Source organism: Eumetopias jubatus, unplaced genomic scaffold (assembly GCF_037043125.1).
Source record: "Eumetopias jubatus isolate StellerSeaLion01/CBP00866 unplaced genomic scaffold, mEumJub1_p1.0 scaffold_1, whole genome shotgun sequence".
Classification (NCBI taxonomy): domain Eukaryota; kingdom Metazoa; phylum Chordata; class Mammalia; order Carnivora; family Otariidae; genus Eumetopias; species Eumetopias jubatus.
Window position 1 is genome coordinate 207,555,145 of NW_028274807.1, and position 25,920 is coordinate 207,581,064.

General features: G+C 41.7%; 1 protein-coding gene across 1 annotated transcript; it reads left to right on the top strand.

Moving 5' to 3' along the window:
- Positions 1 to 350: 350 nt before the first annotated feature.
- Positions 351 to 1,283, top strand: LOC114203770 (olfactory receptor-like protein OLF4). Its single transcript, XM_028097080.2, has one exon. It carries the CDS (start codon positions 351 to 353, stop codon positions 1,281 to 1,283), a length of 933 nt encoding a protein of 310 aa, XP_027952881.2.
- The last annotated feature ends 24,637 nt before the right edge of the window (positions 1,284 to 25,920 follow it).

A 25,920-nucleotide genomic window follows, 5' to 3' on the forward strand; every position in this document is an offset into this window, starting at 1 on the left:
GAAGGGGGAGAATCGGAGGAAGAGATGAACCATGGGAGACTATGGACTCTGAGAAACAAACAGGGTTTTAGAGGGGAGGGGGGCAGGGGAATGGGTTTCCCCGGTGATGGGTATTAAGGAGGGCACGTACTGCATGGAGCGTTGGGTGTTAAACGAAAACAATGAATCGTGGATCACCACATCAAACACTAATGATGTATTTTATGGTGACTAATATAACATAATAAAATAAAAATAAAATAAAATAAAATAAAAATGAAAAAATAAAAGGTAACAAATCAATGAAAGAAGCCCATTTGCTTGAAAATGATTATGGTGTTTTTTTCTTTACTTTTAGTCACCACCATTACATGAAACCAGGCAATGACACACAAATTCCAGAGTTTCTTCTTCTGGGATTATCAGAAGAACCAGGACTGCAGCCCCTCATATTTGGGCTTTTCCTCTCCATGTACCTGATCACTGTGTGTGGAAGCCTGCTCATCATCCTGGCCGTCAGCTCAGACTCCCACCTCCACACCCCCATGTACTTCTTCCTCGCCAACCTGTCCTCTGTAGACATTTGTTTCACCTCCACCACCAACCCCAAGATGCTTCAGAACATCCAGACTCAGAGTAAAGTCATAACTTATGATGGCTGCATCACTCAGATATACTTTTTCCTACTCTTTGCTGGAATGGATGATTTTCTCCTGGCTGTAATGGCCTATGACCGCTTTGTGGCCATCTGTCACCCCTTGCACCACACAGTTATCATGAACCCATGTTTCTGTGGACTGTTGGTTCTGGTGTCCTGGATGATGAGTGCCCTGCATTCCTTGTTAGAAAGCTTGATGGTATTGTGGCTGTCCTTCTGTAGACAGGTGGAAATTTCCCACTTTTTCTGTGAAATTAATCAGGTGCTCCGATTTGCCTGTTCTGACACCTTTCTTAATGATATAGTGATGTATTTTGCAACTGTCCTGCTGGGTGGTAGTCCCCTTGCTGGTATTATTTACTCTTATTCTAAGATAGTTTCATCCATAGTTGGGATCTCATCAGCTCAGGGCAAGTATAAAGCATTTTCCACCTGTGCATCTCACCTCTCGGTTGTCTCCTTATTTTACTGTACAATCCTAGGAGTGTACCTAAGCTCTGCTGCTCCCCAGAGCTCCCACTCAGGTGCAGTAGCCTCGGTGATGTACACGGTGGTGATGCCCATGCCGAACCCCTTCATCTACAGCCTGAGGAACAGAGACATAAAGAGGGCTCTGAAAAGAATTGTTGGGATTCCAGTGACGTAAGGGCCCATCGTTCTGGGGCTGAAGAAGGGTCTATGACTGCAGGGCTCATAACCTGAGAGCCAGGATCTGCCATTCTTAGATCACACTGTGGAAGTAGAACTTGCTCCTTCTATATATTTTCTGGAATTTCCATTTGTTTGAATTCAACTTCCCCATACATTTAAGTAATTTGTTATATTAAGCTTCTGCTCTGTCTGATATACAGACAGCCTCCCCCTTGTCCATTTTCATACATTCGTAATGTTTTCCCCAATCTTGGATCACAAATGCCTGGAAATTTCTCTATCTTACATGGGACATGTTGGATTTCTTAAAAATAATTTCATTTCAAATGATTTATATCATGCCACATAAATTCTCTCTAGATTCCCCAAAAGACTAAGCATGAGCTATTCTTCATATGGAAGAAACTGTATTTGGCTCTAAGCCTTTCACACAAATATATTGTAAATGAAAATACAAACCTTGGGTCTGTCAGTCTTTTTTTTTTTTTAAGATTTTATTTATTTATTTGAGAGAGAGAATGAGATAGAGAGAGAGAGCATGAGATGGGGGAGGGTCCAAGGGAGAAGCAGACACCCTGCTGAGCAGGGAGCCCAATGCGGGACTCGATCCCGGGACTCCAGGATCATGACCTGAGCCGAAGGCAGTCGCTTAACCAACTGAGCCACCCAGGCGCCCGTCTGTCAGTCTTTTTAAAATCACTACCCTCACTCCTCTTCCTGATAATATGGACACTAATACTGTTTCCTTTAAGTCTCAGGCTACTGACAGGGATGTTCAGGCTAGGAAAGCTTGGGCACTCCCCTGCACCCCTGTGCTTGTGGACATTCCCACAGATGTTTCCCTGACCAGAGGCTCTGCTGTGGCTGCACCTGCCCTTGGGTTCTTACTGTGATTGCAAGACACACCTAAGCAATGCCCATCAGGGAACTCTAACAAAACCAAGTTTATTCCTCACAGATCCTGGAGGGCCCATGGGATCCCAAAGACCATTTGGGGAGGTCTCAGAAGGAGAGAAGGCATTGAGAGGGAGAGAGAGCAAGTGGTGCTATGGGATCAGCCTTTACTGGGGTCCATGGCCAGAGTGTTTAGTGATTTGTGGATTCATACTTTATAGGACAATTTTATATGTGTATAAATTGGGTGTTGAAGGGAAAGCAGAGTCCCTCATGTATCAGTATGGAGGTTACCCAAAGCTTTCTGAGGAGGTACTTAATGGCTGGGGCAGCCTGAGTGCTTAATCTGGTAATTGTGTCCAGCACCTGACAATGTGTTTACTCAACTTGATGGTCTTTGAGATGGATGCCTCAGGGTCAATAGCTTCATGTCAGGTACTTACATTAAAATCAAAAAGCTTAATGTCAGGCAGTTACTCCATAAACATGCTCCTGTGTTTCCTAACTGGTCTCCTGATTTTACTCTGTTATTCAGCTAGGTGTCCAGAGTGCCCACCATAGTCCCTGGCAAACACTGATTAGAAATATATCTCTCCCAGTGGAGTCTACATGGAAAGACAAATTTGAATAAACAGATAGACCTGATATTTTCTTAGTGTCAGATGACCATAAATATGATGAAGCAAAATTTAAAAACATTCATTTTGTTACTACACAAAATATTCCTTTTTTTTCTGATTTTTTTTCTTTTTTCTTTTTACATCAGAGTTCATGCTGTGCATGTATTTGTGGAAGCGTGGAGTACTGTTGTCCACAAATGAGGGGATTTATTCATTGACCTGAAAGATTGCTTAGTGTCTTGAATGTTTTCTCCCTGAATTATCTTCCTGTTTCTACTCAGTGTTCATCATAATAAGTGTACTTTTTTTGGGGGGGGTTATTTGTTTTTTGTTTGTAAGAAAATTGTTCAGATTTGACCCCACAGGTAATCAATCCAGGTACCATAGTCATTTTGGAAACCCCAGAACCGACCGTTCACAGGGACAAGTGTTTATACCTACATTTCCTAATCTGTGCAGCCTCATAGTTTAAAGGACATTGGTGAATTTTACACAGATTACTTTATGAAATTTCAGTAGATTGCTTTGGATAGCTGAATTCATGTCCTCTTGTAATGAAAGCATATTAAAGCACATGAACCATAGGTGTCACTGTGGAGAGAGCTTGCTTGTGGGGGACGATGAATTCGAATTTTCTAGAAAGCAATATGCATAAAGACAGTAAACCTATGACTTAAATAGGGGGATCCCAGAAGTTCTCCTTAATGCTATTATCAGGTCAGTCATTATTTGCCTCATAGGAAAACAATGAATATTAATCATAATCATGTCTAGCTGTTCCTCTATGAAAATTCTAACTAAACGTTGTGTCTCCAATTCTGTACACCTTCTCTCTCAGATCCTTGCTCACTAGACCTTTCAATTTATCTTTTACAAATATGGTCTATCATGTATCAATTCTTTTTTTCTTTCTTTAACTTTTTGTTGTTCTGTTAATCACCATACATTACATCATTAGTTTTCGATGTAGTGTTCCATGATTCATTGTTTGTGCATACACCCAGTGCTCCCGCAGTACGTGCCCTCTTTAACACCCATCACCAGGCTAACCCATCCCCCCACCCCCCTCCCCTCTAGAACCCTCAGTTTGTTTTCCAGAGTCCATCGTCTCTCATGGTTCGTCTCCCCCTCCGATAGCCCCCCTTCCTTCTTCCCCCCCTGCTATCTTCTTCTTCTTCTTTTTTTTAATCCTTAACATATATCGCATTATTTGTTTCAGCGGTACAGATCTGTGATTCAACAGTCTTGCACAATTCACAGCGCTCACTGTAGCACATACCCTCCCCAATGTCTATCACCCAGCCACCCCATCCCTCCCACCCCCACCCTCCAGCAACCCTCAGTTTGTTTCCTGAGATTAAGAATTCCTCATGTCAGTGAGGTCATAGGATACATGTCTTTCTCTGATTGACTTATTTCACTCAGCATAACACCGTCCAGTTCCATCCATATCTTTGCAAATGGCAAGATCTCATTCCTTTTGATGGCTGCATAATATTCCATTGGGTACATATACCACTTCTTCTTTATCCATTCGTCTGACAATGGACATCTTGGCTCTTTCCACAGTTTGGCTATTGTGGACATTGCTGCTATAAACATTGGGGTGCACATACCCCTTCAGATCCCTACATTTGTATCTTTGTGGTAAATACCCTGTAGTGCAATTGCTGGATCGAATGGTAGCTCTATCTTCAACTTTTGGAGGAACCTCCATACTGTTTTCCAGAGTGGTTGCACCAGCTTGCATTCCCACCAACAGTGTAGGAGGGTTCCCCTTTCTCCGCATTCCCACCAACATCTGTCGTTTCCTGACTTGTTAATTTTAGCCATTCTGACTGGTGTGAGGTGGTATCTCATTGAGGGTTTGATTTGGATTTCCCTGGTGCCAAGCGATGTTGAGCACTTTTTCATGTGTCTGTTGGCCATTTGGATGTCTTCCTTGGAAAAATGTCTGTTCATGTCTTCTGCCCATTTCTTGATTGGTTATTTGTTCTTTGGGTGTTGAGTTGGATAAGTTCTTTATAGATTTTGGATACTAGTCCTTTATCTGGTATGTCATTTGCAAATATTTTCTCCCATTCTGTTGGTTGTTTTTTTATTTTGTTGTCTATTTCTTTGGCTGTGCAGAAGTTTTTATCTTGATGAAGTCTCAATAGTTCATTTTTGCCCTTGCTTCCCTTGCTTTTGGCGATGTTTCTAGGAAGAAGTTGCTGCAGCTGAGGTCGCAGAGTTTGCTGCCTGTGTTCTACTTTAGGATTTTGGTGGACCCCTGTCTCACGTTTAGGTCTTTCAACCATTTGGAGTCTATTTTTGTGTGTGGTGTAAGGAAATGGTCCAGTTTCATTCTTCTGCATGTGGCTGGGCAATTTTCCCAACACCATTTGTTGAAGAGACTGTCTTTTTGCCATTGGACATTCTTTCCTGCTTTGTCAAAGATAAGTTGACCATAGAGTTGAGGGTCAATTTCTGGGCTCTCTATTCTCTTCCATTGATCTATGTGTCTGTTTTTGTGCCAGTACCATACTGTCTTGATGATGACAGCTTTGTAATAGAGCCGGAAGTCCGGAATTGTAATGCCGCCAGCTTTGCTTTTCTTTTTCAACTTTCCTCTGGCTATTCGGGGTCCCTTCTGATTCCATACAAATTTTAGGATTATTTGTTCCATTTATTTGAAGAAAGTGGATGGTATTTTGATGGGGATTGCATTCAATGTGTAGATTGTTCTAAGTAGCATTGACATCTTCACAATGTTTGTTCTTCCAGTCCATGAGCATGATACGTTTTTCCATTTCTTTGTGTCTTCCTCAATTTCTTTCATGAGTGTTTTATAGTTTGCTGAGTAGAGATCCTTTACCTATTTGGTTAGATTTATTCCTAGGTATCTTATGGTTTTGGGTGCAATTGTAAATGGGATCGACTCCTTGATTTGTCTCTCTTCTGTCTTGTTGTTGGTGTATAGGAATGCCACTGATTTCTGTGCATTGATTTTATATCCTGTCACTTTACTGAATTCCTGTATGAGTTCTAGCAGTTTTGGGGTGCAGTCTTTTGGGTTTTCCAGATAAAGTATCATATCATCTTAAAGAGTGAGAGTTTGACTATTTGTTCTTTGGGTGTTGAGTTTGATAAGTTCTTTATAGATTTTGGATACTAGCCCTTTATCTGATATGTCATTTGCACATATTTTCTCCCATTCTGTCGGTTGTCTTTTGGTTTTGTGGACTGTTTCTTTTGCTGTGCAAAAGGTTTTTCTCTTGATGAAATCCCAATAGTTCATTTTTGCCCTGGCTTCCCGTGCCTTTGGTGATGTTTCTAGGAAGAAGTTGTTGCGGCTGAGGTCGAAGATGTTTCTACCTTTGTTCTCCTTTAGGATTTTGATGCACTCCTGTCTCACGTTTAGGTCTTTCAACAATTTGGAGTCTATTTTTGTGTGTGGTGTAAGGAAATGATCCAGTTTCTTTCTTCTGCATGTGGCTCTCCAATTTTCCCAACACCATTTGTTGAAGAGACTGTCTTTTTGCCATTGGACATTCTTTCCTGCTTTGTCAAAGATAAGTTGACCATAGAGTTAAGGGTCCATATCTGGGCTCTCGATTCTGTTCCATTGATCTATGTGTCTGTTTTTGTGCCAGTACCATACTGTCTTGATGATGACAGCTTTGTAATAGAGCTGGAAGTCCGCAATTGTGATGCTGCCAGCTTTGCTTTTCTTTTTAAATATTCCTCTCGCTATTCGGGGTCTCTTCTGGTTCCATACAAATTTTAGGATTATTTGTTCCATTTCTTTGAAAAAAGTGGATGGTATTTTGATGGGGATTGCATTGAATGTGTAGATTGCTCTCGGTAGCATTGACATCTTCACAATGTTGGTTCTCCCAATCCATGAGCATGGAACGTTTTTCCATTTCTTTGTGTCTTCTTCAATTTCTTTCCTGAGTATTTTATAGTTTTCTGAGTACAGAGCCTTTGCCTCTTTGGTTAAATTTATTCCTAGGTATCTTATGGTTTTGGGTGCAATTGTGAATGGGATCGGCTCCTTGATTTGTCTCTCTTCTGTCTTGTTGTTGGTGTATAGGAATGCCACTGATTTCTGTGCATTGATTTTATAGCCTGCTACTTGAATGAATTCCTGAATGAGTTCTAGCAGTTTTGGGGTGGAGTCTTTTGGGTTTTCCACATACAGTATCATATCATCTGCAAAGAGTGAGAGTTTGACTTCCTCTTAGCCGATTTGGATGCCTTTGATTTCTTTTTGTTGTCTGATCGCTGTGGCTAGGACTTCTAATACTATGTTGAATAGCAGTGGTGAGAGTGGACATCCCTGCTGCGTTCCTGACCTTAGGGGGAAAGCTCTCAGCCTTTCCCCATTGAGAATGATATTCGCTGTAGGTTTTTTGTAGATGGCTTTTATGATATTGAGGTATGTACCCTCTAACCCTATACTCTGAAGAGTTTTGATCAAGAAAGGATGCTCTACTTTGTCAAATGCTTTTTCTGCATCTATTGAGAGGATCATATGATTCTTGTTCTTTCTTTTGTTAATGTATTGTATCACGTTGATTGATTTGCGGATGTTGAACCAGCCTTGCAGCCCAAGGATAAATCCCCCTTGGTCGTGGTGAATAATCCTTTTAATGTACTGTTGGATCCTTTGGCTAGTATTTTGGTGAGAATTTTTGCATCCATGTTCATCAAGGATATTGGTCTGTAATTCTTTTTGATGGGATCTTTGTCTGGTTTTGGGATCAAGGTAATGGTGGCCACATAATATGAATTTGGAAGTTTTCCTTCCATTTCTATTTTTTGGAACAGTTTCAGGAGAATAGGTATTAATTCTTCTCTAAATGTCTAATAGAATTCCCCTGGGAAGCCATCTGGCCCTGGGCTTTTGTTTGTTGGGAGATTTTTGATGACTGCCTTAATTTCCTTAGTGGTTATAGGTCTGTTCAGGTTTTCTATTTCTTCCTGGTTCAGTTTTGGTAGTTGATACATCTCTAGGAATGCATCCATTTCTTCCAGGTTATCAAATTTGCTGGCATAGAGTTGCTCCTAATATGTTCCTATAATTGTTTGTATTTCTTTGGTGTTGGTTGTGATCTCTCCTCTTTCATTCATGATTTTGTTGATTTGGGTCATTTCTCTTTTCTTTTTGATCAGTCTGGCCAGGGGTTTATCAATCTTGTTAATTCTTTCAAAGAACCAGCTCCTAGTTTCGTTGATCTGTTCTACTGTTCTTTTGGTTTCTAGTTCATTGATTTCTGCTCTGATCTTTGTTATTTCTCTTCTCCTGCTGGGTTTAGGCTTTATTTGCTGTTCTTTCTCCAGCTCCTTTAGGTGTAGGGTTAGATTGTGTATTTGAGAGCTTTCTTGTTTCCTGAGAAAGGCTTGTATTGCTATATACTTTCCTCTCAGGACTGCCTTTGCTGTATCCCAAAGATTTTGGACAGTTGTGTTTTCATTTTCATTGGTTTCCATGAATTTTTTTAATGTTCTTTAATTTCCTGGTTGACCCATTCATTCTTTAGTAGGATGCTCTTTAGCCTCCATGTATTTGAGTTCTTTCCGACTTTCCTCTTGTGGTTGAGTTCTAGTTTCAAAGCATTGTGGTCTGAAAATATGCAGGGAATGATCCCAATCTTTTGGTCCCGGTTGAGACCTGATTTGTGACCTAGGATGTGATCAATTCTGGAGAATGGTCCATGGGCACTAGAGAAGAATGTTTATTCCGTTGCTTTGGGATGGAATGTTCTGAATATATCTGTGAAGTCCATTTGGTACAGTGTGTCATTTAAAGTCTTTATTTCCTTTTTGATCTTTTGCTTAGATGATCTGTCCATTTCAGTCAGGGGTTGTTAAAGTCCCCCACTATTATTGTATTGTTGTCAATGTGTTTCTTTGCTTTTGTTATTAATCGCCTTATATAATTGGCTGCTCCCATGTTCGGGGCATAGATATTTACAATTGTTAGATCTTCTTGTTGGATAGACCCTTTAAGTAGGATAGAGTGTCCTTCCTCATCTCTTATTACAGTCTTTGTTTTAAAATCTAGTTTGTCTGATAGAAGGATTGCCACCCCAGCTTTCTTTTGGTGTCCATTAGCATGGTAAATGGTTTTCCACTGCCTTGCTTTCAATCTGGCGGTGTCTTTGGGTCTAAAATGAGTCTCTTGCAGACAGCATATGGATGGGTCTTGTTTTTTAATCCAATCTGATAGTCTGTGTCTTTTGATTGGGGCATTTAGCCCATTTACATTCAGGGTAACTATTGAAAGGTATGAATTTAGTGCCATTGTATTGCCTGTAAGGTGACTGTTACTGTATGTTGTCTGTGTTCCTTTCTGATCTTTGCTGCTTTTAGGCTCTCTCTCTTTGCTTAGAGAACCCCTTTCAATATTTCTTGGAGGGCTGGTTTCGTGTTTGCAAATTCCTTTAGTTTTTGTTTGTTCTGGAAGCTTTTGATCTCTCCTTCTATTTTCAATGACAGCCTAGCTGGATATAGTATTCTTGGCTGCATATTTTTCTCGTTTAGTGCTCTGAAGATATCTTGCCAGTCCTTTCTGGCCTGCCAGGTCTCTGTGGATAGGTCTGTTGCCAATCTAATGTTTCTAGCATTGTAGGTTACATATCTATTCTCCCGAGCTGCTTTCAGGATTTTCTCTTTGTCTCTGAGACTCGTAAGTTTTACTCTTAGATGTTGGGGTGTTGACCTATTTTTATTGATTTTGAGAGGGGTTCTCTGTGCCTCCTGGATTTTGATGCCTGTTTCCTTCCTCACATTAGGGAAGTTCTCTGCTATTATTTGCTCCAATATACCTTCTGCCCCTCTCTCTCTTTCTTCTTCTTCTGGGATCCCAATTATTCTAATGTTGCTTCGTCTTATCGAATCACTTATCTCTCTAATTCTGCCCTCGTGATCCTGTAGTTGTTTCTCCCTTTTCTTCTCAGCCTCTTTATTTTCCATCATTTGGTCTTCTATATCACTGATTCTCTCTTCTGCTTCATTATCCTAGCATTTAGTGCCCCCATTTTTGATTGCACCTCTTCAATAGCCTTTTTGATTTCGACTTGGTTAGATTTTAGTTCTTTTATTTCTCCAGAAAGGGTTTCTCTAATAACTTCCACTCTTTTTTCAAGCCCAGCTAGTATCTTTAAAGTCATGATTCTGAACTCTAGGTCCGACATCGTACTAATGTCCGTATTGAGTAGGTCCCTGGCTGACGGTACTACCTCTAGTTCTTTTTGCTGAGGTGATTTTTTTCGTCTTGTCATTTTGTCCAGAGGAGAATAGATGAATGAGAGAACAAAATGCTAACAGGTTTACAACGTCCCCAGCAAATATACTGTATACAAATCAGAAAAGACCTGAAACCAGGGGAAAAGAAAGGGGAAGAAAGAAAAAAGAAAGAGAAAAAAAAAAGAAAAGAAAAAAAAGATAAAAACAAAAACAGAACAATATAAAAAAAGCAGAAGATGATCAAATATGATCAGGCTAGTGCATAGATCAGTGCCACACACTAGATTTTGGGCGTATTTTGGTCTGTTTGAAAAAAGTGCCTCCTAAAGTTTTACAGGAAGAAAGACATATATGTACAAAATAAGGGTTGATACAATGAAGGGAGAGAAGATGACTGTAAAGCTGAAAATTATAAAATATTTTATAAAAGGACTTGATAAGATAAGAAGTTGTTTGAAAAAAGAAAGATTTAAAAAAAAAAAGGAAAAAGGGAGAGAATGTGATCAGGCAGGAGACTAGAACAGAACCATACACTATTGATTTAGGGTATATTTTTATGTGTTAGAAGAAACTGTATCTCAAAATTTTAAAGAGAGAACAACTTATATATATATATGCCAAAAATAAGGGTAACTACCATGAAGGGATAAAATATGACTCTAAAAATGAAAAATAAAAAATGTTTTTTTTTTAAAGAAGAGATTGATAAGATGTTGTTTGAAAAATGGAAAAAGAAAAGGAAAAAAAAAACCGTTAACAAAAATTAACTTTGATGAACTAATGAATCATGGTAAAAAAAGCCATGAATTCTATGTGCAGTATTCCCCTAGCGCTGGAGTTCTCCCGTTCTCCTTGATCGGTAAACTTGGTCTTGGCTTGCTGGCTGTTCGTGCTGATCTTCTGGGGGAGGGGCCTGTTGCCGTGGTTTCCAAACGTCTTTGCTGGAGGCGGAATTGCCCCACCCTTGTCGGACCGGTCTAAGCAAGCTGCTCGGGTTTGATCTCAGGAGCTTTTGTTCCCTGCAAGCTCTCCGTATAGCCTTGGAGGACCAGGGCAAAAATGGTGGCCTCCCAATCTCCACCCGGAGGAGCTGAGAACTCGGGGCCCCGCTCCTCAGTGCGCCCCAGAGAAAAGCAGTCACTCCCTTGTCCCTGGTCTCCGGCCGCTCTCCGTGCTCACCCGGTCTGTGACCGAGCGTTGGTATCTCTGGCAGCCGACCCCGTGTGGAGTCTCCAAACCCAGCAGATCCCTGCGGTGCGTTCCCGTCCCTCTCCTCCCCGGGAAGGAAGGGGAGTCTCCCCGGATTTGCCGCTTGTTGGGTCCCTGCTGCAGGAGCAGTGGCCCGACTGGGCCGCGGATCCCAGTTTATGGCAACCCCAAGCTGAGAGCCCGCACCTCGGCTCCGTCTCTGCAGCCGGCTTCCCCGCTCCGATACCTGGGAGCTCTGCCGTACTCAGGCTCCCCTAGTCTTTCTGTGACCCCAAGGGTCCTGAGACCACACTGTCCCGGGAGGATTCCACCCCCTGCGTAGCCACTGCAGCGACATCCCTCCGCGGAGCCAACTTCTAAAATTTCCGATTTTGTGCTCCGCGGCTCTAGCACTTGCCAGAAGCGGCCGGCGGAGGCCCCTCCCCCGCCGTCTATCCTCCCGAATATCGCCTCGGATTCACTTCTCCGCACGTCCTACCTTCCAGTAAGTGGTCGCTTCCCTGTTCAGAGAGTTTTTGCTACTCTCCTCTTCGATCTCCTGTTGAGTTCATAGGTGTTTAGAATGGTTTGATCCCTATTCAGCTGAATTCCTGAGACCAGACGAAATCTAGGTCTCCTACTCCTCCGCCATCTTGCTCCGCCTCTTGCCGCTTATATTGTTTCTTAAATCCATATCTGAGTGAAGTCATACAACATTTGTCTTTCTTTGACTGACTGATTTCACTTAGCATGATACCCTCTAGATCCATCCACGTTGTTGCAAATGGCAAGATTATATTCTTTTTTTTTATGGCTGAGCAATATTCCATTGTATATGTATACCACATCTTCTTTATCCATTCATCTGTCAATTATAGTGTCTTAGGCTTTCTAATAATTGTCTTCACATAAGTTCATCTTTTATTTATAGCCTTATCAAAATATAGTTGATTACAAAATATTGCACATATCTGATATATACATGTCGGTAAGTTTGTGCATATGCCTTCACCTGTGGTATCATTGCTATAATCAAGGTAACAAACATATCTGTCACCTCCCAAACTTTCCTTGTATTGTTCTGAGTGTTTTTCTGTGTGTGTGTGTGTGTGTTAAGAATACTCACAATTTATCCTCCTAACATATTTTAAAGTGTACTATACCGTATTATTAACTATACCTAGTATGTTATATACCAGATCTCTATATATTATTCAACCTGCACAACAGAAACTTTATACCCATTGAGCAAAAATTCCCTATTACCTCTCTTCCCAGCCACGGACAACCTACATCCTATTCTCTGCTTCTGTGAGTTTGATGATTTTACATACTTTAACCAAGTGGAATCATTCAGAATTTGTACTTCTGTGTCTGACTTATTTCACTTAGCATAATGTCCTCCAATTTCATTCATGTTGTCCCAGATGGCAGGATTTCTATACAGTATTTTAATGTATTTTAGGTTTACTGTCATTAATAATGATATTCTCCCAAATTATATCTCTGATATTGCTATTAAAATAGGAAGGATTTTTATTTTTTTGTATTTATAAACTATGGGCATTTTTGGATTTTATTAATAATTTTAAGTTTTTCTATAATATTTACATACTTTCTCCAAATAATATCAATTTACAACACCTACTTATCTTTAGGTCTTTTTACATTGGTATGAAATTCAATACTGCTCAAATTTATAGTAAGAGTTCTTCATTTCTTTCAAAAGTATAATCCTGGAGTTTTGTAATTTTATAAGATGTTCACCATAATTTAGGATATATAAAAATATTTTTATCAACTTAACTTACTTTTTTTTTTATTCCTAGATACCTTAGAAGGTCTTTTAAAGGCATAAGTGTTTCATGATTAACAGTTAAGAAAAAGGGGCACCCAGGTGGCTCAGTCGTTAAATGTCTGCCTTCGGCTCAGGTCATGATCCCAGGGTCCTGGGATCGAGCCCTGCATCGGGCTCCCTGCTCAGGGGAAAGCCTGCTTCTCCCTCTCCCACTCCCCCTACTTGTGTTCCCTATCTCACTGTGTCTCTTTCTGTCAAATAAATAAAATCTTTAAAAAAAACAATTCAGAAAAAATAATGTTAAATCGGATCTCCGTATTCCCTAATAAATTTCTTTTTATAAAAGTTTTAATTTAAATTTTAGTTACTTAACATACAATGTAATATTAGTTTTAGATGTACAATTTAGTGATTCTAATATTTGCTTTTTTTTTTAAAGTAAGCTCTACACCCAACATGAGGCTTGAACTCATGATCCCAAGATCAAGAGTCTCATGCTCTAGTAACTAAGCCAGCCAGGTACCTACATTCCCTAATAAATTTCAATGTTTAATGTTAGGTGTGGAGCAAGAGACCATACAATTTATCAGAATAAAATAAATAAAAAACATAGATGATATAAATTTATATATGAAGATATATAATCTTTGAAAGTAATTCTCTCCAAATAAAAAGTCTAGAAATAAGAGAAGAGAAGAGAAATAAGAGAAGAAAAGACAATAACGGGGCCATAAATTGAAAAAAATTGTTAATGATAAAATGTGCCACGCAGAAAATTAGAATAGAAAAAATAATAAAAAAGAATGAAATCTTGACTTTTGCAACAACATGGATGGAACTAGAGGGTATTATGCTAAGCAAAATAACTCAGTTAGACAAAGATAAATATCATGATTTCACTCATATGTGGAATTTGAGAAATGAAACCGTGATGTATATGGGGGAAGGGAAGGAAAAATAAATAAGATGAAAATGGAGAGGAAGGCAAGCCATGAGAGACTCTTAACTCTACAGAACAAACTGAGGGTTGCTGGAGGGAGGTGGGTGGGGGATGGACTAGATGAGTGATGGGCATTAAGGAGGGCACTTGATGGAATGAGCACTGGGTGTTATATGTAAGTGATGAATCACTAATTCTACTCCTGAAACCAATACTACACTATATATTAACTATCTTGAATTTAAATCAAATCTTGGAAGAAAAAAAATTTATGACAATTTGAAAGACTAAAAAAAAGAAAAAAGAAAGTCTATTTCAACTGTTGTTTATCAACACCTGGGAAATTACAACTAAACAATTCAAGGAGAAAAAGACATAAGGGACTTTAAGTATGGAAAACACAACTATTTTTCACCGAAGATAATGGATTGGCTGCAGGTAGTGAATTGGCAGCTGAAAACCTCTGAACTGAGTATGATTTTAGTAACGTGGTTGATATAAAACACATATGTAAAACCCAGGAGCCATTTTAAAGTAACATTCAGAGGCATGAAAGTACATTTGGTGTGTTTAGCAATCATTGCTTCTATTTCATTCCAAAATGTTTTCATTACCATGGGAACTCTGAACTATTTTTGTAACTTTTCTGTAAATGTAACATTATTCAAAAATAAAAATTAGCAAAAAGAAAAAAGTGGGCGCAAGAGAAAAAAACCCTAGCAGTGTTCATATGTGCAGTTATATTACTTAGAAAATAGATCACAGGGCCACCTGGGTGGCTCAGTCAGTTAAACACCCAACTCTTGATCTCAGTTCAGGTCTCCATCTGGGCGGGGGTCGTGAGTTCAAACCCCCTGTTGGTCCCCACGCTGGGCACGGAGCCTACTTAGAAAAAAAATAGATCACAATTGTTTCACATGTTAACACAAATATAAATCTGGAATAGGGACTGGAAACTTGCAAATACACAGTAAATGAGAATGATGCATTTGTTAAATTAGCTAAAATTTCTTGAGGACCTCCATGTGTCAAACACTTGTGCCTTAGCTTATTTTAACATCATTACTATATATATATATTTTAAGATTTTTATTTATTTATTTGACAGAGAGAGACATAACGAGGGAGGGAACACAAGGAGGGAGAGTGGGAGAGGGAGAAGCAGGCCTTCCACCGAGCAGGGAGCCGGATGCGGGGCTCGATCCCAGGATCCTGGGATCATGACCTGAGCCGAAGGCAGACGCTTAATGACTGAGCCACCCAGGCGCCCCTCATTACTATATTTTTATTTCACAAATGAATATGTGTTTGCAGTAACGCAGCGATAATAATAAACAGGGGTAGATGCTCACTAGGCGATAGAGACAATAAAAAACCCTGTCGAGCATCATCTCCCTTAATTTAATCCTCATGTTAACCTTCTGAAGTGGGTACTACTCTTCTCCTAGTTTTACAAATGTGGAAGCTGAGGCACAGAACATTACGTAACTTAATAGATCAGAGCATGTATGAACGGACTCGTAAGCGCTAACAGCGTGGAATCCCAGGGAACGTTTCTCGCTTGAATGAGTAAGTGAAGATTATCCAGATGAAAGAAGACAGGAGTGTCTTTGATAGAAGAGAACAAAGGTGTTTGTAATGGCTCCCAAAAAACTGAGAGGAGGAGAAAATTGAGAGACACGGGAATGGAATTGTGTAGACTGTTTTAAGTAAGTGGACTCTCACCAGCATCTTATTCCCATTTGTACTGCCCAAAATGCATCCTCTGAGAGCTTTGCCTGCCCCCATACCTTTTTCCCACAGCAGACACTCTGATGGCATTGGGGCATCTCTAGTTCTGTATGTCCTTTATTCCCTGGCGGATGGATATTCAACTCAGCTCCAGGGAAGGACAAGGAGGTGGTGTCAGGTACCTATTCTCCAAAAGGGTGCAGCTGAACTTCCTCCTTCCAGGAGAGTTGAGCTGTAGATGAGATGAGGACATTGCATATTTACTATTTATAGGTCCTCGGAGGTTGGATTCTGACAATTCTCATTAAATTAATTGTGCTGTTATTACTCTATTCTCTGAACAACTTGTTTCCCATGAGTGAGGGAACCAAAATGGAAAAGAACTTCTCTTCTGCTGGGTTTGTCCTCTTGGGAGTGTCTCGGATGTTGCATACATGTATACCACCCTATGGCCCCCCTAAGTCATGGTGTTCTTTTCTCCATGTGCCTGACCTTCATTGTCTTCTTTTGTGTCAACATTTGACATGGAACTTCTTTGTCTATCAAAGGCAGAAGCAGGTGTATTTTTCAAGACTCCATGAGTCCCAAGCACTTTGACTAGGGATTGTGAACAGGGATCTGAACCACATGTAACTCCCAACAAATGTTGGGTAGTTACACAGAGGAAAGGTGGAGATTGGCCCTTGTGTTGGGTGGAGGGTAATAAAAAAAAGCTCATTATTTGGCTGCACATGTAGAATTTTCTTTGCTAAAGTCCCCCAGGTCCACTTAGTTTTTTCATCTGGAGTAAACACATTCGTGTCTTTAAGCTTACATGGCAGAATTTTTCAGGCTATATACCCAGGTAGGTTATTCAGAGCATTCTTTCCCAGGAGGAAATATTAGAGCAGAGGTTGGCAAACATTTTTGTAAAGGGCCAGATAGTAAATATTTGGGGCATTGTGGGCTATATGTTCTCTGTGGCAATTACTTATGTACCATGGTGCATAAGCATGTATAGACCGTATGTGCACAGGCGGGCGTGGCTGTGGGTATGAATGTCCTGTGGTTGCTGTAACAATTTACCAAGAGCTGGGTGAATTAAAGCAATAGGCATGTATTCTGTCACAGTTCTGGGAGGCCAGAATTCTGAAATCAGGGCTCAGAACCGCTGTGCTACGTTCTGAGGCTCTAAGGGGAAGTCTATTCCTTGCCTTTCCTGCTTTTAGTGACTCCAAGCATTTCTGGGCTTTGTGGATGCATCATTCCAATCTCCACCTCTGTAGCTGCATGGTCTCCTCATCTCTATGTACCTCTTGCCTTTGTGTCTCCTTATAAGCACATCCGTCACTGGATATAGGATCCATCTGGGTAATCCAGGGCGATTGCATCTCGAGATCCTCAATTATATCTGTAAAGACCCCTTTTCCAAATAAGGTCACATTCACAGGTACTAGAGTTGGGATGTGGCATATCGTTTTGGGGGCCACCATTCACCCCACTACACTGTGTTCCAGTAAAACATTTTCATAAAAAAAAAAATGCTGTGGTTTGCATTTTGTGTATGGGCAGTGGTTTGCTTCCCCTCTTAGTAGATTTAGACATATGGAGCTGATAATCTTAGAGAACATTTTAAAATTAAAGAAAAATGAAATATGGCTTATTTTATGCTAGCGGGGTTCACCTACTAGACATCAGTGATGTCTACATCATTCAGACCGTGGCTTATTTAACTCTCTCCAGACTGTGGCTTACTTAACTGTCAGACCCATCCACTCTCCTGACCCTCTTTCCAACAGAGCTGCCGCCTATGCCAATGTACCCCATTAAAGTCAACATAAAGAACTTCAAATCTTAGCTCTCGGAGAGGGCGGAGTGGAGACCCTGCCAGGAGCTGTCCTTTGGTTCTTGTGCTGATGACGCCAACAGCCTGACAAGCAATTCTCTTACTAAAGATGCCTGAGAGTAGCCCTTCTGGACCACCAGAGCCTAGAGCAAAGAACACAGATTTCCTGGGTTAAATTATGGCAGCCTTGACCAGAGTGTGGGAGGAGAGAGGAGGGACTAGGCTGTGTAAGCCTGGTCCCTTCTACCTAACTGGTAAGATGAGTCATTCTCCATTACTGGGTAAGTGGGAGGCCAGAGAGTAATGAGTAAGAGACCAGCATGTGGTAATTTCGTCTCTGGCCTTTGACTGGAAGGTGCCCAGGTGTGCCAGAGACTGCTCAACGCGCGGGTCTGAATCAGGAGTGAATTTTGCCGTGCTTAGTGCTCAGGAATGGGTTCCTCTTTGGTTTTCCCGGGAAGACCAGGTGAGCACTATTTTCTTGGGTGCACTCTGTAATTTCCCAGTGGTTCAGCTTGTCTTTCCTCTCTGATGCCTTAGGTTTCCAGAAGCTCAGAAGGAAACCAATTTCCCCTCTATTTCCCCATGCGTTCATTTTAGCTCAGGGATGGCCCCATGCAGCGCGGGATGAGGATTAGGAAAGCAGTGTCCTGGAGGTACAAAATGTAAGCTGTGTCTCCTTGTGTTGTCCTGGGCTCCTTCCCTTAGTCCGGGCCCCTCCGCACTGATTCTTGGCCAGAAGCCCTTTCCTTGGTAGCCAGATTTTTCCTTTTTGGCTTTCCCTGAAGTTCAGAGGTATCCCTGCAGGTGGAGTGCGCTCCCCTTCCTCTGGCGTCCTGTGTTTCCTCCTGGTTCAGGTGTAGCATCTCCAGTGGCTGCATCTTCCTCTGGGTGGAGGCGCACATCTTTCCCTGGTCGCTTTCCTTTGCTTCCCTCTTGTTTCAGCCATACTCGGTGTCCCCAGGCCTCTCGCCGGCTCAGCCACACACTTTCAACTTTGTTTCTTTTCCTGGTCTCCCCTCGGCATAGCGCTGCACTGTTCCCCTGCAGGGGGGGAGCAGGTCAGCCTCTGGCTGAACACCTGCAGATTTCCTCCAGCCCCCAGGTGACCCGGCTGGGCCTGTCCTTTCAGTGGTGCTGGATTCCTCTTGGCTCTGCAGCATGTGGCAAAGTCCGAGCATCCCACCTAGCGCTGCTTCCCCTCCGTGCAGGACACGCACATTTGCACATTTGTGCTGCATCCTCAAGGTGTTTACCCCCAGAGAGAGACCTGGGCATGTTTCCCCACAAATTCCTCCGCAGATCTGTGTTTCCTACTTGGGTTCCCTGCGGCACAACCCGGCGCTCTTTCCTCTGGCATTCCATTTGACAGGAGTATCTTAAACCAAAATTCTCCATTTCTGTCCCTCCTCCCCTCTGCCCCCCATCAAGCCTCTATTCCTGACTCCCAACTTGGCCTTAGCTTATGTAGGAAATATCAAAAGCCTTAATGATTTCCGCATCCCTCTGAATGTGGTATATCTGCTAAAAACACTAGCAATCACAGATTATGTTACCCAAGAATTTGTCCCAGACAAAATTTTTAAAAGATTTTATTTGTAGGGCTCCTGGGTAGCTCAGTCGGTTAAGTGTCTGCCTTCTGCTGAGGTCACAATCCCAGGGTTCTGGGATCGAGTCCCATAACTGGCTCCCTGCTCAGTGGAGAGTCATCTTCTCCCTCTATCCCTGCCCCCTGCTTGTGATCTCTGTCTCTCTCTCTCTCTCTCTCACACTCGCTCTCTCCAATAAATAAAAAATAAAAGCTTAAAAAAATTTTAATTTTAAGTAATCTCTATACCCAAGATGGGGCTCAAAGTCACAATCCCGAGATCAAGAGTTGCATGCTCTTCCAGCTGAGCCAGCCAGACACCCCCTGGACAACTTACAGTGTACTTTTACTATCTCATATCTAAAATATGGATTTCAGTCCATAAATCATTCATATAGTCATTGTTATTCCTTACAAATAAATGTTTAAACATTATCGAGGAACAAATTACTACAATATTATAAAATACGTTCTGTGATGAGTTTACAGATTTTTTTTAAATTTTATTATGTTATGTTAGTCACCATACAATTCATCATTCGTTTTTGATGTAGTTATCCACGATCCATTGTTTTCATATAACACCCTGTGCTCCAGGCAGTACGTGCCCTCCTTAATACCCATCACCAGGTTTTTAATTTTTCATTTTAGAGACATAATCCAGGCCCTGCTTTAATACTCTGTGGCAGAAGGGAATATTCTCACCAGGAATTGCTATGCTCTCTTGCACATTGGGGAATTATGAGGGAATTCTCCCACTTGAGAGCTAAGTTCTTTCCGTCTTTAGGCTACGTTAAGTCAGCATATTTATTTACACTGTCTTGGGTTGTGTACTCCATTTTTGTGAAGACCAGCTCTATTCCTGCAGACCTACCAAACATTGCAAGAGGACTTGGCTGATGGGAAGGTGTGCACCATTGCGGGCACATCAGGGCAGTGGGCAGTGAGCCAGAGGGGGTGGGGGTAGACTGACGGAGTGGGCCTCATCTCTCCTCTCAGCCAAAGCATCTGAGCAAACTCCCAAGGAGATACTTCCATCCTGGGAATTGAACATCCCTTATGTTTTAGCAGAACTAATCCAGAAAATGATGACATATTAATCATGGAAAAGGAAGATTTCTGAGAATCCTATGGGTTATCTGAGATACTGGAGATTTCCTTGTATTAGTTTTCTCTTGATGCATAAAGTGGCTCAGTTGGTTAAGTGACCAATTCTTGATTTTGGCTCAGGTCATGATCTCAGGGTTGTGAGATTGAGCCTTGCATTGGGGTTGGTGCTGAGCATGGAGTCTGCTTAAGATTCTCTCTCATGGGGTGCCTGGGTGGCTCAGTTGGTTAAGTGCCTGCCTTCAGCTTGGGTCATGATCCTGGGGTCCTGGGATCGAGCCCCGTGTCGGGCTCCCTGCTCAGTGGGGAATCTGCTTCTCCCTTTTCTATCTCTCCCTCTGTCACCAGTTCTCATGCTCTCTCTCTCTCAATAAATAAAATCTTTTCTTAAAAAAAGATTCTCTCTCTCTCTCCCTCTGCCCCTCCACCACTATCTCTCTCGTGGGCTCTCTCTCATAATATATATATAAACAGTTCCCAAAGTAAGTGACTTAAAACACCAATCACCATTTATTATTCAACACTGTTTCTTTGCGTCAGGTTTTCAGGAGTGATTTCACTGGGAGTTCTGGTCTGAAGTTAGTCATGGCCTTGCAGTTCAAATGTTGGCTGGTGCTGCCAACACTGGAAACTCCAGCGTGGGCAGGAGGATCTGCTTTTAGCTGTTGGCAGGAAGCCTCAGCTCCTGACCATGTGAGCTTCTCCAGGGCTGATTGAGTGTCGGCACAACAGGGCTGTTAACATCCCCCAGAGACAGCAAGGCAGTGGAGGGTATAGGGCAAAGCTTTCATGTCATTTGTAATCTATCCTGGGAGGTCACACTGCCGTTTCCGTCATATCCTATTGGTTTCAAAGGTCAGCCCTATTCAGTGTGGGAGGAAAATCCATGGGTGTGTGTGTGAATATCAGGTGGTGGGAATCACTGGAGACCATCCTGGATTTGGCTCCCCTGAGTACACCCCTGCAGATCTAATTATGGGAATGATGGATGTCAAAATGGAAAGAGAGATCAGAACTGCCTGGACCGTGCAGAGGCAGGATTGTCTACAAAAAAGTCTTTGGGGAGCGATTGGTTAAAATGAATAAAAACAAATCATTTTCAAGGTCATCCCAGGCTTTGAGGGAATAGAACAGAGTTTTCTCTGGTATATGAAAGTCTGATCCTATCGTATGAATACAGCACATTTAGTTACTCATTCATCAGCCACGAAGAAGAATGAAGCACTGGCTCAAGCTACAACATGGATGAATCTTGCCAACATCATGCTGAGTGAAAGAATCCAGACAGAAAAGGCATATACTATGTGATTCCACTTCTATGAAATATCCAGAACGCGCAAAGCACAGAGACAGAAAGCCGATTTGTGGTTTCCGAGGACTGGGGTGGTGGGGGGACAGAAATGGGGCATAGCTGCTTATGGTTGAAGGGTCTTTCTTGGGGTGATAAAAATGTCCTGAAACTAGGGCAGTGGAGATGGTGGCACAAGATTGTCAATATATGTAATGCCCCTGATGATACACTTTAAACTGATTAAAATAGTAAATTTATGCTGTGTTTATTTTGTAAAAAATGCCTGGCCCCTCTGATGTCACACAATAATTATAATGGTGATAACAACTGGAAAATGCGAGTCATTGAACTGCCACCTGAATTGACTGCCATAGACGGTGGCAGACCACACTGGTCCTCTCGTGGCAAATGTTGTCAATGTCAGGGTCAGTGGTGCATGGCTGTGCTCTCTTGGTGTGGACCACCTCTGTGGTCCTCTCCTCCTGATTCAGCCCCATCTTAGCCCCTTCCAGCCCTGCAGAAACTTCATCATCATGAGTCCTCCATCTGTCCTCTGACATAGGTTGTCCGCAGAAGACATTATGTGGTATTATCTGACCTCTCACCCTAGCTAGCTTCCAACCCGAGGATGTTCAGGTCAGCCTTCTTTGCCTCTCTTTGGGTCTTCGGAAACCTTGTGACTCTTTTATGTGACCATTGGAGCCCCCATAGGAGCCAAGGAGGCTGAGATTGAAACCTAGTGTCCCTCTCAGGTTGATCACACTGCACAGACATTCCACCCCTACTATAGTAACCCCATTTTATGCAGGGCCAAACTATGCAACCATAATTCCCAAGATTCCTGAACAAGAGATGAGAGACATAAGCCCCCATAAATTTCTTTTCAGCCTTTAGGACACTCCCTTGGGATCTTGCACCTGGAAATTTTTCATATGTTCTCTTCCGCTTTGGAAGACATTCTCCTTGAAAGACCTAAATGTGAGACAGGAAACCATCAAAATCCTATAGAAGAGCACAGGCAGCAGCCACTTTGACCTCGGCTGGTGCAACTCCTTACTTGACACGTCACTGGAAGCAAGGGAAACAAAACACAAATGAACTATTGGGACGTCATCAAGGTAAAAAGCTTCTGCACAGCAAAGGAAACAATCAACCAAACTAAAAAACAGCCTACGGAATGGGAGAAGATATTTGCAAATGATACAGCTGTTAAAGGGTTAGTATCCAAAATCTATAAAGAACTTATCAAACTCAACACCCCAAACCCAAATGATCCAGTTAAGAAATGGACAGAAGACATGAATGGACATTTTTCCAAAGAAGACATCCAGATGGCTAGCAGACACATGAAAAGATGCTCAACATCACTCATCATCAGGGAAGTTCAAATCAAAACCATGATAACATTTCACCTCACATCTGTCAGAATGGTTAAAATCATCAACACAAGAAATAACAGGTGTTGGTGAGGATGCAGAGAAAGGTGAACCCTCTTGCTCTGTTGGTGGGAATGCAAACTGGTACAGCCACTCTGGAAAACAGTATGGGGGTTCCTCAGAAAGTTAAAAATATTAGGTATTTACCCAAAAGATACAAATGTAGGGATCCAAGGGGCACCTGCAAACTCATGTTTATAGCAGCAATGTCCACAATAGGCAAACTATGGAAAGAGCCCAGATGTACATTGACAGATGAATGGATAAAGAAGATGTGGTGTGTATGTATGTATATGTATATATATATATATATACACACACACATATATGCACAGTGGAATACTACTCAGCCAACAGAAAATGAAATCTTGCCATTTGCAATGATGTGGATGGAACTAGAGGGTCTTATGCTAAGCAAAGTAAGTTAATCAATTATATATCTCACTGATATGTGGAATTTAAGAAAAAAGGCAGAAGACCATAGGGAAAGAGAAGGAAAAAATGAAACAAGAAACCAGAGAGGGAGATAATCCATAAGAGACTCTTATTTTATTTTATTTTATTATGGTATGTTAATCACCATACATTACATCATTAGTTTTTGATATATTGTTCCATGATTTATTGTTTGCGTTTAACACCCAGTGCTCCACGCAGAACGTGCCCTCCTTAATACCCATCACCAGGCTAACCCATCCTCCCAACCCCCTCCCCTCTAGAACCCTCAGTTTGTTTTTCAGAGTCCATCGTCTCTCATGGTTCATCTCCCCTTCCGATTTCCCCCCCTTTATTCTTCAACTCCTGCTATCTTCTTCTTTTTTTTTCCTTAACATATATCGCATTACTTGTTTCAGAGGTACAGACCTGTGATTCAACAGTCTTACACAATTCACAGCGCTCACCATAGCACATACCCTCCCCAATGTCTATCACCCAGCCACCCCATCCCTCCCACCCCCCACCACTCAGCAACCCTCAGTTTGTTTCCTGAGATTAAGAATTCCTCATATCAGTGAGGTCATATGATACATGTCTTTCTCTGATTGACTTATTTCGCTCAGCATAACACCCTCCAGTTCTATCCATGTCGTTGGAAATGGCAAGATCTCATTCGTTTTGATGGCTACATAATATTCCATTGTGTATCTATACCACTTCTTTGTCCACTCATCTGTCAAAGGACATCTTGGCTCTTTCCACACTTTGGCTATTGTGGACATTGCTGCTATAAACATTGGGGTTCATGTCCCCCTTCGGATCCCTACATTTGTATCTTCGGGGTAAATACTCAGTAGTGCAATTGCTGGATCGTATGGTAGCTCTATTTTCAACTTTTTGAGGAACCTCCATACTGTTTTCCAGAGTGGTTGCACCAGCTTGCATTCCCACCAACAGTGTAGGAGGGTTCCCCTTTCTCCACATCCCCGTCAACATCTGTCGTTCCCTGACTTGTTAATTTTAGCCATTGAGGTTTTGATTTGGATTTCCCTGATGTCGAGCAATGTTGAGCACTTTTTTATGTGTCTTTTGGTCATTTGGATGTCTTCTTTGGAAAAATGTTCGTTCATGTCTTCTGCCCATTTCTTGATTGGATCATTTGCTCTTCGGGTGTTGAGTTTAAGAAGTTCTTTACAGATTTTGGATACTAGCCCTTTATCTGATATGTCATTTGCAAATATCTTCTCCCATTCTGTCGGTTGTCTTTTGGTTTTGTGGACTGTTTCTTTTGCCGTGCAAAAGATTTTTATCTTGATGAGGTCCCAATAGTTCATTTTTGCCCTTGCTTCCCTTGCCTTTGGCGATGTTTCTAGGAAGAAACTGCTGTGGCTGTGATCAAAGAGGTTGCTGCTTGTGTTCTCCTTTAGGATTTTGATGGACTCCTGTCTCACATTTAGGTCTTTCCACCATTTGGATTCTATTTTTGTGTGTGGTGTAAGGAAATGGTCCAGTTTCATTCTTCTGCATGGGGCTGTCCAATTTTCCCAACACCACTTGTTGAAGAGACTGTCTTTTTTCCATTGGACATTCTTTCCTGCTTTGTCGAAGATTAGTTGACCATAGAGTTGAGGGTCCATTTCTGGGCTCTCTATTCTGTTCCATTGATCTATGTGTCTGTTTTTGTGCCAGTACCGTACTATCTTGATGATGACAGCTTTGTAATAGAGCCAGAAGTCCGGAATTGTGATACGACCAGCTTTTCTTTTCCTTCTTTCTTTTTTTAAAGATTTTGTTTATTTATTTGACAGAGAGAGACTCAGCGAGAGAGGGTACGTAAGCAGGGGGAGTGGGAGAGGGAGAAGCAGGCTTCCCGCGGAGCATGGAGTCCGATGCGGGGCTTGATCCCAGGACTCTGGGATCCTGACCTGAGCCGAAGGCAGATGCCTAACAACTGAGCCACCCAGGGAACCCAGCTTTTCTTTTCTTTTTCAACATTCCTCTGGCTGTTTGGGGTCTTTTCTGGTTCCATACAAATTTTAGGATTATTTGTTCCATTTCTTTGAAAAAAGTGGATGGTATTTTGATGGGGATTGCATTGAATGTGTAGATTGCTCTAGGTAGCATTGACATCTTCACAATGTTGATTCTCTAAATCCATGAGCATGGGACGTTTTTCCCTTTCTTTGTGTCTTCTTCAATTTCTTTCATGAGTATTTTATAGTTTTCTGAGTACAGATCCTTTGCCTCTTTGGTTAAATTTATTCCTAGGTATCTTATGGTTTTGGGTACAATTGTAAATGGGATCGACTCCTTGATTTGTCTCCCTTCTGTCTTGTTGTTGGTGTATAGGAATGCCACTGATTTCTGGGCATTGATTTTATATCCTGCTACTTGACTGAATTCCTGTATGAGTTCTAGCAGTTTGGGGGTGGAGTCTTTTGGGTTTTCCAGATAAAGTATCATATCATCTGCAAAGAGTGAGAGTTTGACTTCTTTGCAGATTTGGATGCCTTTGATTTCTTTTTGTTGTCTGAATGCTG

Bases quoted from the DNA above. Each gene is read 5' to 3' on its own strand.
- LOC114203770 (XM_028097080.2), top strand. From the start codon at position 351: ATGAAACCAGGCAATGACACACAAATTCCAGAGTTTCTTCTTCTGGGA.